This window comes from Pituophis catenifer, unplaced genomic scaffold (genome assembly GCF_029215685.1).
Source record: "Pituophis catenifer annectens isolate HBS135680 unplaced genomic scaffold, rPitCat1.0.hap2 SCAF_4, whole genome shotgun sequence".
NCBI classification, from domain to species: Eukaryota; Metazoa; Chordata; class Lepidosauria; order Squamata; family Colubridae; genus Pituophis; species Pituophis catenifer.
Window position 1 is genome coordinate 113875619 of NW_027256884.1, and position 16341 is coordinate 113891959.

A 16341-nucleotide genomic window follows, 5' to 3' on the forward strand; every position below is an offset into this window, starting at 1 on the left:
TTTCTGTTGCAACCTATCTAGAAAGATTGATGCCTGAAAGACACTACCTATAACTAATTTTAATAAATAATACATTGAAGGACAGGAATTATGTGTCACAGATCAGTTTCTGTCCCTCACCATAGTTTCTAGAAGTTATTTGGAAGAGATAGAGAGAACATCTTTTGGACCATTTTAATTCCATTTTAAGTATTGACATGTCCGAACAGACTGTAATGTAAGATGATGACTCCAAACAAGATTTAACATTGTGAAAGGCTCCTGAGCGACTGCTGAGTTAGTACCTGCAGCACAAAATGAAAAATAAAGTATCCAAAATAGCATTCATTATAGCAAGCTTCTGGGATTTTTTTTGTCCAGAGGCATAGTGCAGGCAGGTTTAGTTACATATATTTTAAGTGCAAGTCCAGCTGATACTTCCTTTCTCTACACGGACAGAATCAGCTTACATCAAGCCAGGAATGTAGAATAATACACTCCATTAATTTAGCTATCTTCTCTAATCAGCAGGGTGCAAATAAAGCTTTCTTTTGCCAATGACTCAGCAGCACAACAAAGTGAAAAGCATTAAAAAAAGAGACAGCAAAGCACCCATACTAAAAGACTATATTAAAAATGTATCAACTTATAATAAATACTCTTCTGTAACTTGATATCCTCTCCAACATGGGGAATGATCTTCCAATGTTTTATATGCTTGTTGGGGAATGATAGGAATTAGAATCCAGCCTATTTGTTGAGCAAGATGGATCTAGTGCAGAGGTGTCAAATTCAAGGCCCAGGGGCCAGATCCGGCCGGCGGGGCCGCCCTGGAATCAGCGAAGGATTGGCCCACGGTGCCTTTGCCAGCAAAAATGGAGCTCAGGAGGGCCATGGGCAGCCCTCCCGAGATCCATTTTCACTGGCAGAGGGTTGCAGGAGGCCATTGCAGCCAAAATGGAGCTCAGGAGCATATTTTCGCTGGCAGAGTACTTGTGCACCATAGCCGCCATTGACACAAGTGATGTCAAGCTGGCCACAGCCACCCTGGTCAGGCCCCCCCAAGGTCAAACACAACCCTGATGCAGGCCCTCAATGAAATCGAGTGAGTTAGACACTCCTGATCTAGTGACTTGTTTGCTTATACTTCCCATAATTTTAGTGAGATGAACAAATCACTTATTTGCTTCAGTCATTGATTCATGAGATAATGCTAATAAAAAAGCATTAAAAGATTTTTTTTTTCAGACGATAAATTTTCAGAGAAATTCTCCTGATATTCTTTTACTTACTGAACGGCTAATGTGTTTGTGTTCATTCCCTTATTCCTTGCACAATGATCTCTAGAGGCATCCTAGTCAGCCTGGTTTCTCAAACTGCAATTAAATCTCAAGGAAATGCATGATAAGAAAATTCCTCCAATAGCTCTTCTTTGACATTCCAAATGCAATAACCAGTGATGATTCAAATAGAGAAAAAATAGACAAATTAGTTTATTATGTTCCTAAAGTTTTTCATTGCTAATGGAAGGCCACCTATAAGGAGATGAAGGTTTTAAAATAATTTAACTGATTTATGTCCCCAAATCAATTGTCATTCACAATAGTTGTTGTAAATTAAAAGTTTGCTATAACAGGCCCTGATCAATTACAAGAATAGAATGGAATGGAATGGAATGGAATGGAATGGAATGGAATGGAATAGAATAGAATAGAATAGAATAGAATAGAATAGAATAGAATAGAATAGAATAGAATAGAATAGAATAGAATAGAATAGAATAGAATAGAATAGAATAGAATAGAATAGAATAGAATAGAATAACAGAGTTGGAAGGGACCTTGAAAGTCTTCTAGTCCAACCCCCTGCTTAGGCAGGAAACCCTACACAACTTCAGACAAATGGTTATCCAACATCTTCTTAAAAATTTCCAGTGTTGGAGCGTTTACAACTTCTGGAGGCAAGTTGTTCCACTGATTAATTGTTCTACCTGTCCAGAAATTTCTCCTTAGTTCTAAGTTGATTCTCTCCTTGATTAGTTTCCACCCATTGCTTCTTGTTCTACCCTCAGGTGCTTTGGAGAATAGCTTGACTCCCTCTTCTTTGTGGCAGCCCCTGAGATATTGGAACGCTGCTATCATGTCACCCCTAGTCCTTCTTTTCATCAAACTAGACATACCCAGTTCCTGCAACCGTTCTTCATATGTTTTAGCCCCCAGTCCCCTAATCATCTTTGTTGCTCTTCTCTGTACTCTTTCTAGAGTCTCCACGTCTTTTTTACATTGTGGCGACCAAAACTGGATGCAGTACTCCAAGTGTGGCCTTACCAAGGCATTATAAAGTGGTATTAACACTTCACGTGATTTTGATTCTATCCTTCTGTTTATTAAGTACTCTGTTTATTAACTACTTAACTACTCTGGAAATTTATCAAGTTTAAAAGTGAATCTAGGAACACAGAGTACAATTCAATCCAACAATCCAGTTTTCAGACACCTCTCTTCAGAGCCTTTCAGTTTGTGCACCCATATTAATCTATGCCAAGAACCAGACAATGACATAGAACATCAACCACTTCCTTGAATTATAACACAGAGAAAAATTTTATCCACATATTGATAGGTTCAAAACTCTTGAAAAAGTAACCCAGTAGGTTCAAGTAATTATTAGATAGCATGGCAAAATTGTCTACAACACTTCTCTGGGAAGTCCCAAATGTGCTTTTCCAAAAGGCATTTGGACTTTCTTGGTTTTTTTTCAATTTGTTCTGATTGATATATGGATACGAGTCAAAGCTATAAAATATGGCTTGGTTCCTAGAACCTTTGGAACAGGGGTTGCTAAGCCAATCTTAACGTATACACTTGCTCTGAAATCCAAACACCAAAATGAACCCAAATGAACAATGAAAATAATTCAATGAAACTTTGGGAAAGGGGGAATTTTTTATAGCAACGTAACTAAAAAGTTCTTCTCACACCTTCATAGTTTGGGAAACCCTGTTCTTCAAATAAAATCAATTTGTTTTGGAAAGGGTGATCAACTAGATTACATTCAATGGATTATTGGGGGGAGCAGTAGAGGCAATGTTTATTGTGGCCCTTGTAATAGCTTCTCCCAAGTGGTATAGCTGTAGCCTAATCTTTGTCTTAAATTAGCAATAGCACTTAGATTTATATAACGCTTCATAGTGCTTTCCAGCCCTCTCTAAGTGGTTTACAGAGTCAGTATATTTCTCCTAATGATCTGGGTCCTCATTTTACCGACCTTGGAAGGCTGGATGGCTGAGTCAACCTTGAGTCGGTGAGATTCGAACTGCCAAACTGCTGGCAGCTGGCAGTCAGCAGAACTAGCTGCAGTACTGCATTCTAACCACCGCGCCACCGTGGCTCTTAGTAGTTAAAAACAGTGTTGTTCAACAGAGCTATTGTCATGAGACTATCATCAAAATGGTCACTGGTGAGAGCATGTAATACTTCGTTTTTATTTTATTAGATGTTTTGATTGTACAAACAATCTCCAGTCGTAGTAATGAAGCCAAGTAAGCACACCAGGACTAAGAGTAGATATAAAGAAGACTAATTAATAAACAGCTGTAACAACAGCCTTAGAACTGACAATTAAAAAACTGAACAAATGAACAGCTTCTATCCTTTACAATTGACTATCGAGAGTAAGGAACCAGCACAGAAGAAATATGCTGCAGACCAGCACATGGTGGAGCAACAATGAAGGCCTTAGAAATATTCAGATCCTGGAATATGCTGTACCTACAAAGATCAGAAGATGCAGGCTATGGTTTTTCCAATGATACACTATGGAAATGGAAGTTTGGCTTCCAGGAAGCAGGCTAGAAAGGATATTGATACTTTTGAACTTTAGCATTGGAGAACCCCAGAAAACCCAGAGTTTTCATTCAAGACACCAGCAACCCATCAAATCCTCATGGTTTAGATACATTATCCAAAGACCACAGATTCTCTGGAGAAATATGTAATGCTGGAAAGATACAAGGAAATGAAGAGGATGATCCAACAGCAAAGTGTGTGGACTTAATTATAGCAGCAATGAGTGCACCTCTGGCAAACTTGAAGCATCATGTTGGGAACAGATTCTCCTGGAGAAAATCTATTGGTTAACACAATCAGTCTCTTATATTATTAACTGTTGTTATTTTTTTTTATTTTTTTTTTGTGGAGATCACAAAGGGTCCCTTTACCGTGTTTCCCTGAAAATAAGACCCTGTCTTATATTTTTTGAACCCTGAAATAAGCGCTTGGCCTTATTTTCGGGGAGGTCTTACTATTTTGGGGTGTGTGGAACAAGACAGGGCTCCTTTTGCTGTCTTACGTGATTTCCAGCTCTGTCTCACTAATGTTAACCAGAGGAAATGGCGGGGACTGGCAGCGCATGCATTTAAATATTTTTGGGGAGGACTTATTTTCGGGGATGTCTTATTTGGGTGGGGCTTATTTTAGCACATGCAAACAGAAGCCCAATTGGGCTTATTATCAGGGGATGTCTTATTTTTGGGGAAACAGGGTAGAATGCAGTCAATACACAAAGAAATTAAGAAATATTCCATAAAAGTCTGTGAAATGCATTTTGAACATGAGGGTTATATTTGGAGGCTGTTTTGATTGCTCTAATGTATTTACACATTTGTTTACTTGGGACTGGGGAAAAGAAAATAATGTATGATGGTTACTCCTAAATTTGGGGAAACCTTATTTTCCTCTCTAGAACATGCAAGTGCATTAGTGCAGCTACTCTTTAAAGCAGCAATGTCTCTATTCAGGCTTTTACATGAACCTGAAAAAAGATGCAGCTGCTCTGATAAGTTAAAGATAACTTATTAAATCAGCCATTTTTTTCAGATTGAAAAAGATTGAAAAATCACACATTAAAAAGATGCAACACTCGCACCACTGCATGTTGAGATAGATTAGACAGATAGATGATAAATAGATAATAGACAGACAGATATAATAGATATAGATATAGATATACAGATATATATCAATCTACCTTTGATTGCTGATTCTGAGAAATGTCCCTGCATGATAATGTTTGGAGATACCTATCACCTTCATGCATTATCTTTTCAGGTATGCTTCTAAATAGCTTCTAACGAACAGGAGGATCTTAAATATTGACACCAATGCATTTCTGAATAACACCAAGAAAGTAGCCAAGTAAAGCCAGAAAACCCTTTTACACTACCTTGGCATTGCAGGAATCAGAATAAATCCATGCACTTATTTGTTGGTGCAGATATACAATCAGAGTCTTTTGAAGCCAATGATTCACTCAAAATATAAATTCTGTCCAGTCATAAAATAGTGGAATAGTGGAAAAGAAGGAATATCCTATAATGCGTAAGTAATTTGTGAAATGTAATTACAAGTCATAGTAGGAACCAAATATAAAAAATAATTTGATGATATTGTTACCAATAACTCCAGTGCAAATTGAATGCTAATCATAATTATCTCCAAACTGTTCAAGCCAATGCAGGAACAGGAACCATTACAGTGCTTTCAGTCATCAATCATACTCTGTTGATTAGCAGCATTAAATGCAAACCAAACAGTGGGGAGTAAACTGATCTAAACACCTTGGTGCAACAGAGTAATGTATAACAGCAAATTATTTGTTCATCGCACTGCTACAATTAATAATACCTTGATTATAAAAGACACTGTAAGTTGTGAACGTCTGCTAAATTGTGGAATTAATCCATTGGTTTCTACGATCTCCCTAAAGCATAACCTAGCTAGTATTACCTCAGAAATTCCCAAGACATAGATCTCCCATGATTTGCAATGTAAGTTCCTTCAGACAAATCTGATTAAAAAGAAGCTAAGAGAAGCTGATTAAAAGAAATACAACCAATTGCATATGTAGCTGTAGTATATACCTATATGACAGCCTAAGGACAAATAAAGATTTTCAGATGAAAAGGACCATGTTTACAGAGGGAAAATGTGACAACCTAATTTTATCCTCCCTAACTTGGCTTTGTCCTCTGTTGTGCAAAAGAAATCTGAGAATGGTATGCAATGTTGCAATGTGCCTCCCATTAATTGCCTATTTTGGAAAGATAAATCCTCAGACAAATGCAAAAGCTTGCTTACTACACATATGTTGGTATGGTATAACATACATTCCACACACATACCCACGTTTTTAAAGTGTACTTAATTCTATCATAATAGTAGAATGTATTTCTATGCATACATTCAGATTATTAACATCATCATAAAAAACATGTTAGTCAATTTATGGCCCTCTTCTTAAAAGTACAGATATAAGCTTTACGATAGTCTAGTGATGAAATTGTCTATGTCCAATAGCTCACCTAGACCTATTTCTTTAAGCACACTTTCTCCCATCTGCAAGAAAACACAAGAGCAATGTATGAAAAGCCTAACATATAACAGGAAGAAAAGTGAACTATACTAACATAGATAATGTCATCTTTATTGAACCATAGTGAAATCTATATGCTCAAATCATCTGCTTTTCCTGAATCTGAGGGCCTGGAGAAAACCAGAATAGCAGGAACATGACATTTATATAGAGCGAAACAAATATTGTAGTTACAAAAACAAACTAATGTATCAGTGAGAGAAATTTACTTGGCTCCACATGTTCCTACAGGATCATTCCTGATTATGTAAATTCATCTTTTGACACAGATCTCTCTGTGTTTTGTTTATTGCCTTTAATTCCCAAAATGCTCCAGATAATGCAGCTTCAATAAATAACCCCTTCAAAAGAAAATGAAATAAAACTTAAGTGACCACATCTTAAATCTTTGAGGTTTGACTTTATATCAATATTCATTTATGTCCAATAGCTGTCAGCTGAGAGACTTTTATACAGATTGGTTTTTAGGACTACTATACAAGGACACACAAACACACACACACACAGGCACACTTATGCATTTCATCAGAATTTCTGTTAATTTTCTCCTTTTTCTGTACACAAGAGTCAATCCCAAATTATGTTTGACAAAGAGTCAGATTGGTTTTTATACTGTACATGCTTGCCATAATATTAGTGCATTTTTTCCACAAATATTTTTAATTAGGTTAGAACATATCACACATCTGTGCTCTGGAAGCCTCTGTCAACCCAGCTAATGCAATCACATGGAAACCAATGTCCTCCAGCTATCAGACAATTGATTTTTGCAGGATTCTGCTCTTGTGTAGCTTAAGGGTCATGCAATATGTTCATTCATTTGTTAGACTGTTCACCCTTACTTCATTAAGAGGGAATATTTAATATAAGATTGAAATATTCTGTTCCCTCTTCTTCAAAAACCAAAAAGAACTGTTCTTAAAATATGTATCCAAAGCTCAATGTTAGTTACCATAAAATATATGATATAGCCAATGTAATTTCAATCCATTTGAAGAGGAATATGAAATACATGCTGAGATACTTTTCACTGAAATGAATGGGATTTCATTTCATTAACACTGTACCTAAAGGATACAACTTTGAGATTTAAAAAAATGTAACTGGAATCATAACTTGTATGTAGTCTGAAAGAGCACATGTAAATTACGCAGATTTTTCTCTTCAATATTTTCTATATATGACATAATTTATCACCTATCCATTATTGAAATGTGCTATTGACACAATATCGATAGATGACAAAAAAACAGTATAGGAACAATGAATTTTAAAAAATCACATAACCCAAGAGAAAATAACTTTTAGTCTTAATTTATAAATATATAATCCCTAAATAAAAACAAATCTTTCTTTACACATATAGACACATACACTGTAGGTCACAGGAAAAATGTTCTATAGTACTATAACTTATATTCTCTAAAATTGTAGAGGGTTACATAGGAAGAGTTTCTGCAACTTATTGGTTAAGAGCACTTCAACATGCAGTATGAATTCCAGTTATGAAACTCATATCCACTGCCTAAAAGCCACTGAGAATATTGCAACCCTACTCCCTCAGAAACATCTTGGAAAAATCTTTTCCTACAATATATAATGTAATAATTCACATGTAATGCAGCAGGGGCATTTAGCATAAGAACATCTGAAGATGAAGAGAGCAAAACTTTCTTAATTTGGAAGCTTCCTTCTAAGGTCAGGTAGGAACTTAAAAGAACTGCTCCATTTCACTTGGCAGTTGTCCTCTTTGGAACTGGGTTAAGATTCTCATGTTGATATTTTGATGCAAAACAGGGTATTACATATTAAAGCACCAAAGCTCCATTTGAAAACAACACAAGGAATGTGCTTTTAAAATCTTCGGCACCATATTCCTATTTTTAATGCCATGAAAGAAACAGTACTTGAAACTTCTTGTTTAAGGCACATATATCTTTTGAGAAAATAGAATCTGAAACCGTTTTTTAAGTGCAATGCCCAAATTTAGAAGAAAAGGGGATCTCAACATGCCTTATTTGTTGTAGTATTGCAGGTTTACAGTCCACTTATGACTGACTTCTACCCTAAACTTCGAATATATCTTATATATTTATGTACATTTTGAAAAAAAAAACACAAATATTTTTAGCAAGCTGGAATACATCCAGTATGGTCTTCAGAAGCATCCCTTTTTAAAACCTATCACATTTAAGTGCATCCTTTCTCTTTAAACAAGTCCACGTACATAAGTGCATATATATACAGAGGCATAATTCCAGTTATGTGTTCACTCAAGCAGATCAGACATTAACTTGACTTGACACCAATGTATGGATGTATGGAGACATATCCAGAGGATGTATGCATTACAAGATAATAAGAGACATTTACAACCCAGAATATAGGAGCAGGGCAGCCACAAGTGACATCACCAGACCAACTGCAGTGTCAAGTCACTCCAATATATAACCATGCACATCACTGCTCTCACAGCCTCCTCTCTGCTCTCAGCGATTAGAAAACACTCCTGATTGCAAATATCAGAGCTACTTTCCAAACACAGCCAAGGATGCCATATCTTGTTGGCATACAGGAAAGATTGTGGGGGTTGCTAAATTGATCAAGACATTCGTGTTTTTAAAAAAGAACTACAAAATGCATCACCATAGAAACCCAAAAGTAAGAAACTACAGTAATAACACTAAAGTAAATGCCATATCCAGTTATTCAATACAAGTCAGGATTTCACCAACAACAGAAAAGTAACAGTGGTTTCAATGCATCCAGGACATGGGGCTTAAAAATTCAAGGGTTTGTTGTTGTTTGTTGTTTTTTCACCCTTAAGGGATGTAACTACACAGTGTCTTCATTTCACTATCATGTGATCATAACTTTAGAGAAACGGTTATTTTACTTACAGGCATTTGTTACAGCGAAGCTGTTTGCTGTTTCAATGTTGTCTACGTGAGGAACCAAATTAAAAGGTGCTTCAGATGCATTGGGGCTGGTGTTGTGAAGAAAAATTGCTAATCGAAAAGCAGTATATTCCTGATCTGTGTTTCTGATGAAGAGACCACCTATCATAAATGACAGAAAAGAAGGAAAATGTTATTTTTATTTTTATGCCAGCCCTTGCAAGTAGCTTTCCTATTAATCATAAAATTCATGTTTATGAACATAAAGACTCAAAAGCTTGGGAGACTTTTAGAATCCCAGTTTCTGTTAGGGTTTTGAGTCCCCCCCCCCTCCTTCCATTTTCAAATCTCCCCATTTCTCCTTCCTTTACGTATCTGCTAGGATGAGAATGACCTTTGAAACCATTTACCTTTCATCTATGTGAACGGGTCTAAATTGGCCCTCCCCATCTAAAGCAGCAGGCAGATTAAAGAGAACAGAGCTCTCAAAAGATAGGCAAAGGTTTTTAAGTACGGCAGAGATGAGACCTTATGTACTCATATACTCCAAGATATGCATTCCCCTTTTATAGGCTGACACTAGGAAAGGGTAAGAAGAATTTTTTGGGGGGTGGAGGAGGGCAGAACATCAAGAACTTTCCTCTTCTGCAGCCTCTGGGCAGGCAGGAAGTTGCTTAGCCTTATTAACAGCATCTTTAGGAGTGCACGAGAAATGATGCAGTGGTTTAGCTGGAACTGGAAGGGATTCAAGGGCTGAGTCCCATGCAAAGAAGGAGAAAAAAAATGAAGGCAACGGAAACGGGGCAGAGACAAGTGGGATAGGGATGCTAGGGAGACCTTTAAAAAAAAAAAGAAATCATAGCCAAGTTTTCAAAGTAATGGTACCCAAGACTATCTAAACACCATCACCAGCTCGGGGCCCCTTAACAAATAGCTTGCTGCAATGGGCAGGCTGGGCTAAGAGGAGGGTTAAGGAGGATCTTGGAGAAAAGGTGCATTTCAGAGGTGGTGGGAACACCTTCCCAAGTTTGAACACACATTGCACACATGCATATATATTTATATATATATATATATACAGATATCCGTCTTGCCGACCATAACAGGCAGAGCCGGCACTCTCTTTCCCTGCCTCCCTCCCACCAGTCCACCCCGCATCCCTGCCTTCACAAAGACACGTGAGGGGACGGGAAAGGGGCACTCGGGGACACTTGATCACCCCTCTTTCCGAAATGGAAAGCTGTGGCCAGGATCGGAGTTTGCCCCTCCACTTTCTCCCCTCCCTCCCTCCCTCCCTCCATTCCGTGCCACCCCGCCGGGTTCAACACTCTCCGCCCCCCCCCCTCCCGCCACCTCGCCTCCAGCCCCAATGCAGCGCTTACCTATTTGCACGCTGCTAGGAAAAGCGCCCATTGCAAGTCCCCAAAATCCAGAAAACAACAAGACAAGCTGTCTGCAAATAATCCTCATCTTCTTCTTTCTCTTTGCCTCCCTGGGTCTCCTCCTCCTCCTCCTCCTCCTCCCGCGCTCTTCCTATATGTTGTTCAGAGAGGCATTGAGGATGTGGTGGTGGGGGGGGATGATGTCGGGAGAAGGAAGGGGGGGAGAGGAGGACTGGACACCAAATTGAGGTGGGGGGGAATGGGGAGGGGAAGCCAAACGAAAGGGAAAAAGGGGGGAAAAGAGAAGAGGGTGGCTGGTCTCTTCTTTCCTTCTCTTTCTTTTTTTTTTTTCCTTCTTCTCCCCCTCCCTCTCCGCCTGCTCGCCTGCCTTTCCCCCACCCCCCCACCCCACTCAGCGAGCCATCCTGCCGAGGCGCCTCTTTCCCGCAGTCTCCATAACCTCGGCAGAGGTTTCGGTCCGACTGCAAAGGTTTCACGCGCAAAAAGATGGAGGGGAGAGAGAGTTGAGCGGTGAGAGCGAAGGAGTCTACTGGCCGCCGCCGCCGCCGCCGCGCTTGGAAAACCTAGACCTGCGCTATTCCTCCCGCCTTCCTGCTCCGGCCGCCGCTACCCTTTGCTGTTTCTCTCCCGCCCGCCTTCCCGCCCTGGCTCCTTTCGGCAGACACGCAAACGCAGCCTCGCCACCAGAACCGCCACCGCGCGGTGGGCATTCCCACAGCAGCGCCTCGGACGCCAATCCTGCCTTAACCCCGCCCAGATAAAGGCGCTCGGAAGAACCGAGCGGCGGGAGGGGAAAACGTGCCCTCAAAGCAAGTTCGGGCGAGCGGGCTGGCCGGCCGTCGGGTTGGTCCTTCGCCTCGTTGGCCTGCGCTCCCGCCCTCACAGGCCAAGGAGGACTCGCCGGCCCGCCTTAGGAGGGGTGGCTCGCACGTGGGAGAGCCCCTCCCGCTCTTTATTACACGTGTGAATGGACTCCACGGAAATAGACGGCGTGGATTCACACGGCAAGTTCAACCCAGCTAGTTGTGGAGCGACCTCTTAGATGGGATCCCAAAGGTGCTTTTTTTTTTTCAAGAGGCAAACTGGACTTTCTGTTTTTTTTGTTTGAAGATTTTCCCTTGTCATCCAAGAAGCTTCTTCAGACCTGAGGAATGGATGAGAAGCGAAAATGTCTTCAAAGAAAAACCAGAAAGTCCAGTTGCCTCTTGAAAAAGCATCTTTGGGACAAGCATGACCTGGATGACTGAGAATCTCCATAGACATTTAGCTATGCACTTTGGGATGAAAGCCCTTCAGAGCTCAAGAAGCTTCTTGGATGAGAAGCGAAAGGTCTTCAAAGAAAAACCAGAAAGTCCTCTTGAAAAAGCACCTTTGGGACAACCATGACCTGGATGACTGATAATCTCCATAGACTCGTAGATGGGATTTTAGCTTTCTGTGCATATGGACAGTTTAGGGTTTCCATAACTTGCAGGAAGGGAAGAACTTGAGCAGTAACCTGGTTAAGCTGATTGTGTGGCACTGCTGTTGGGTTTGAAGTGGAAAGAGGGGAATTCATAGCTCATTCAGACTTGCAAGCCCTTGCTTAAAGCATCAGAGCAGTGTGTGGGGTGCATGGGGACCTTCAAACCCAACAGCAGCGCCATATAATGTGCTTAACCTAGGTTCCACCCTTCCAGCAAGTTATGGAACCTAAGTTGTCCATATGCACAGAAAGCTAAGATCCTGTATAAGTCGCTCCACAACTAACCTGATCAAACATGCTGTGTGAATTCAGGCTGTCTGTTTCCATGGAATCCGTTCACACATGCAATATCAACAGGAGGGGCTCTCCCACATGAGAACATCCTTCCCCTAGGCTGACCAGCGAGTCGTCCTTGGCCTGTGCAGGTGGCGCGCAAGCCAACAAGGTGAGGGACCAGTCTGATGGTCAGTCTTCCTGAATTTGCTTTTAGGGCACGTTTTCCCTCCTGCTGCTTGGCTCTTCCGAGCACCTAAATTATCCATATGTTTTTCAGTTTTAGGCCACCACTTGTTTTGTACTACAATTCCCATCGTCCCTTCATTTAGTGAAGCAATGAAAAGCAAAACAAATTATGCTGCAGAGATAAGTTGTATTCTTTTTACAACTTTGCAGGCCATCATACATATGCAGGAGTATCCACAACATATGGTCAAGAAAAACAAGATAACAATTGTGACCATATGATCAAAGCTCTGTGCAACCCCATACTAAAATTGGACTGAAGTCATTCACACATTTTCAGCCATCGTTTTCACTTTTTTGACTGTAGATAGCCCTGGTCCCCAAGTCACGATATTGAGCTTTCACTCATGCCGTGATATAGTGTATATTAAAAGGACCAAAATGAGCCAAAGAAACCAACAGCAACATAATGCAGTGTTGTGTGAACTTCATAGTTCACACAACACTTTAATATAAAGTCCCTGGTTCAAACTTCACCTCAACTTTGAATTCGTTAATCAAGATGAACAAACTTTGAATTCCTTAATCAACTATGATTTCAGAGTAATATAAATTCATTTCAGGATTCTTAGAATTTTTATACAGCGTGTTATAAAAAACCCTAGTCTTATTCACAACTCCCACTAATAGCTTTGTATGTTTCAAAAACCCTGCAAAATTCCACCCTGGATGAGTCTATGGCTGTGTGTGTGTGTGTGTGTGTGAAATAAATCAGCTGTTCTTAAATATAAAGTGGAGGGAAAATAGTGGTTTCCTAATTCAGTGAATACCAAATAAATTCAAATAGGGATCAGTCTGTATGGTTCAGCATACTCAACTGGTGTGAGAACATAAAATACAAGAAGATCCTGCTAGATCAGGCCAATGACCCATCTAGTCCAACATGTTCTGTTACAAATGGTCAACCAAAATTCACAAATGTGGACAAGATGACTCTTAGCCCCTTTCACTGTTACTCCTTATCTTCCAATATTTAAATAGTTATTTCTGCAGTTCAGGGTTCAGGAATGAGTGTAGGAAGTTAGCACCCACCCCTCTCCTAGAAGAATGAAATATTTTAGGAAATATTAAAAAGGCAGAATATATTTCCCTGGATGAGAAATGGAGAAACATGTTTTAAAGACAAAGCAGCTCCCACCTTCCTGCCTCCCCCCTCCCATCTTTGTCAATGAGCCAGAGGCAGAAACCCAATTCCCTCCCATCTTTGTCAATGGACCATCATCTGCAACACAATAGGAACCATCTAGCAACAGAAATTCACCACATGGCACTTGGGAAGATTACATCAGCCAGCAAGGCTAGCTAAGACCGCCACCCCCTGGGAGTCTGACAACCAATCAGGATACTCTTCCTGTCCCCTAGGAAGTTCAAAGCACAGAGAGGGCATAAAACCAAGGCAAAGTAGCATCTCGCCCCCTTTTCTGTTCATGAACTCAAACCATGTGATCCTGTCCACTATTAAACCATCTTTCCAAGCAGTCTCCATGTTTCCAGTGTCTTTTTCCCCACTTGAAACTGAACCCAGAAGGATATTTCTTCCAACATGAGAAAGCAACCAATCTCTCTCTCTCTCCTTCTCTCCCTCTCTCCTCTCTCTCCCTCTCTCCTCTCTTTCTCTCCCCCCACCATTTGTAAGCCTGCAGCATAGATCATTTATTGAAGCTTATACACAAGAATCTAGTCAACTAATGGTCAGCACTAAATTGATGCTTGATAAGGATCATCAGAATTCATGGTGAACTAGACTTAGACATCTTGTGGCAACCAATGATTCTAAACTGATGATATATTTAACTCCACCCTCCAGCTCTGCCTTCTCTTCTCCTATAAGAACTCTACAATCTCTTGGTTTCTAGTATGATGTCTTAAATACTACACCAAACAATCTCCAATGGAGATTGGTGTCGTAGATAAGACATCAGGGTAGAAAGTTAAAAATTAATCCTCCATTATTCTCCTAGACATCAGGCTAGTAGTTAAAAATTAATCCTCCATTAATTTTTTTACTCCATTTAAAATATATAAATTAGCAGTCACAATCACCTCTGATGGCTGTACATTCATAATTATTTATGTGTAGAATATAGATGTATTTTTAATCTTCCCACACTTTGTTTTCTTGTATAGTCTGTGTTTTAACATTATGTGTCTCTGTCCACATTTTCATCCCATGCATAATACATACCGGTATATATCACATCTCCTTTTATTTACCATGGCTCTAATTAAAATACCCCAATTGCAGCAATCTTTCCTTGTAGGGTGATAATAATTTTGGATGCTTTTTTTATGCCTCTCTCCCTGATTCCCCATAGCATGACTGATCAAAACGGTTTCCATAACTATCTGGAACAAACTCTGGTCTAAAAAAAAACATAAATGCAAATGTATTTCTGCCACAGCACTTATTTTAAGGCCTTTTATCAATGAATGGGCATTTAAAAGTGCTCAAATTTGAACTGGGTTGTATCCCGTGTATATATTGGATTGTTCAAATTTGGCAACTTTAATATGTGTGGACTTCAAATCCTAGAATTCTGCAGCAAACATGAAGTTGGCAAGTTTGAAAACACTGATTTAAAAGATTCTTCCATTAAGCATGAAATTTGACTCGAAATTATACAGGATGTACTCCATTACATATATTCTAAGATTATTTACTGTGTTTCCCTGAAAATAAGACCCTCTTATTTTTTATTTTATTTTTTGAACCCTGAAATAAGCGCTTTGCCTTATTGCCATGTGCTCAAAAGCCCAATTGGGCTTATTATCGGGGATGTCTTATTTTGGGGGAAACAGGGTACATACATAAATAATTATTACTACTAACCCAACAAGCAAACTCTCTAAAATGTTGATTTGAATTCAAGATTTTGAAAATATTAGGATACAAAATCAGATACATATCTATTATCAATTTCTGGCCATATTATCACTGTGTGCAGAATATCTGCATTTTCAGTGCAAACAATAATCCCTGACCTAGAGTTGAACAGAGTTCCCATTAAATCATAACATTATGAGAAAACAATATATCTTACTGTCCCGTACATCACTTGTGGCATGTTTTTAGGAACTAGCAGCCACATCTAAGATTCATAATGTGTTGTCTTAAGTTAGCAAATATAGGCGCTGTATGTTGCTGGTGGTTAACTTATACTCACAATGATCGTTGTTGTCCTATAATTCTCGGATCTAAGATTTCTGGGAGCACAGCAAATCGTGTGGAGGCTGTGAGAAAATGTCTCTTTAGACCTAACAAAAAGGCACTTGATAGTCATGATTGTGAAGAGATTACTCATCTTCCTTTTCTACTGCTAGACTAAGGGAGGGGTTGAATGCAGGCTCTGTGTAGAACAGGAAATCACTAAGTTTTGGAATTGGCCTACAAAGAAGGCAGAAGCTTTATTATGTTCAGGAAACGCCATGGCACTCTGGATTTTCTTAGAAACAGAAAAGTTCTAGAAATGAAGAGGCAATGCTGAACATCCTCAGCCTGCATACGTATATACTGAAAGAAACCTTCTATCAGAGAAATACTAACAGAAGGTGTGTTCTTTCAAGAAAACTGAGCAGAGGTTCTTCTGAAATTTCTCATCACTTGGTATTCAATATTCATGCTTAACAATGTTAAATAAATACA

General features: G+C 39.4%; 1 protein-coding gene across 3 annotated transcripts in view; it reads right to left on the bottom strand.

The window, feature by feature from the left end:
• Positions 1-10778, bottom strand: part of GRIA4 (glutamate ionotropic receptor AMPA type subunit 4) — a 280944-nt gene extending 270166 nt beyond the window's left edge. For all 3 annotated transcript variants that reach the window (XM_070943962.1, XM_070943963.1, XM_070943965.1), the window contains exons 1-2: positions 10691-10778; positions 9312-9470 (exon numbers count right to left, since the gene is read on the bottom strand). In XM_070943962.1, the coding sequence (XP_070800063.1) occupies positions 9312-9470; positions 10691-10778 (247 nt within the window). The remainder of the gene's footprint in view (positions 1-9311; positions 9471-10690) is intronic.
• Positions 10779-16341: the final 5563 nt, after the last annotated feature.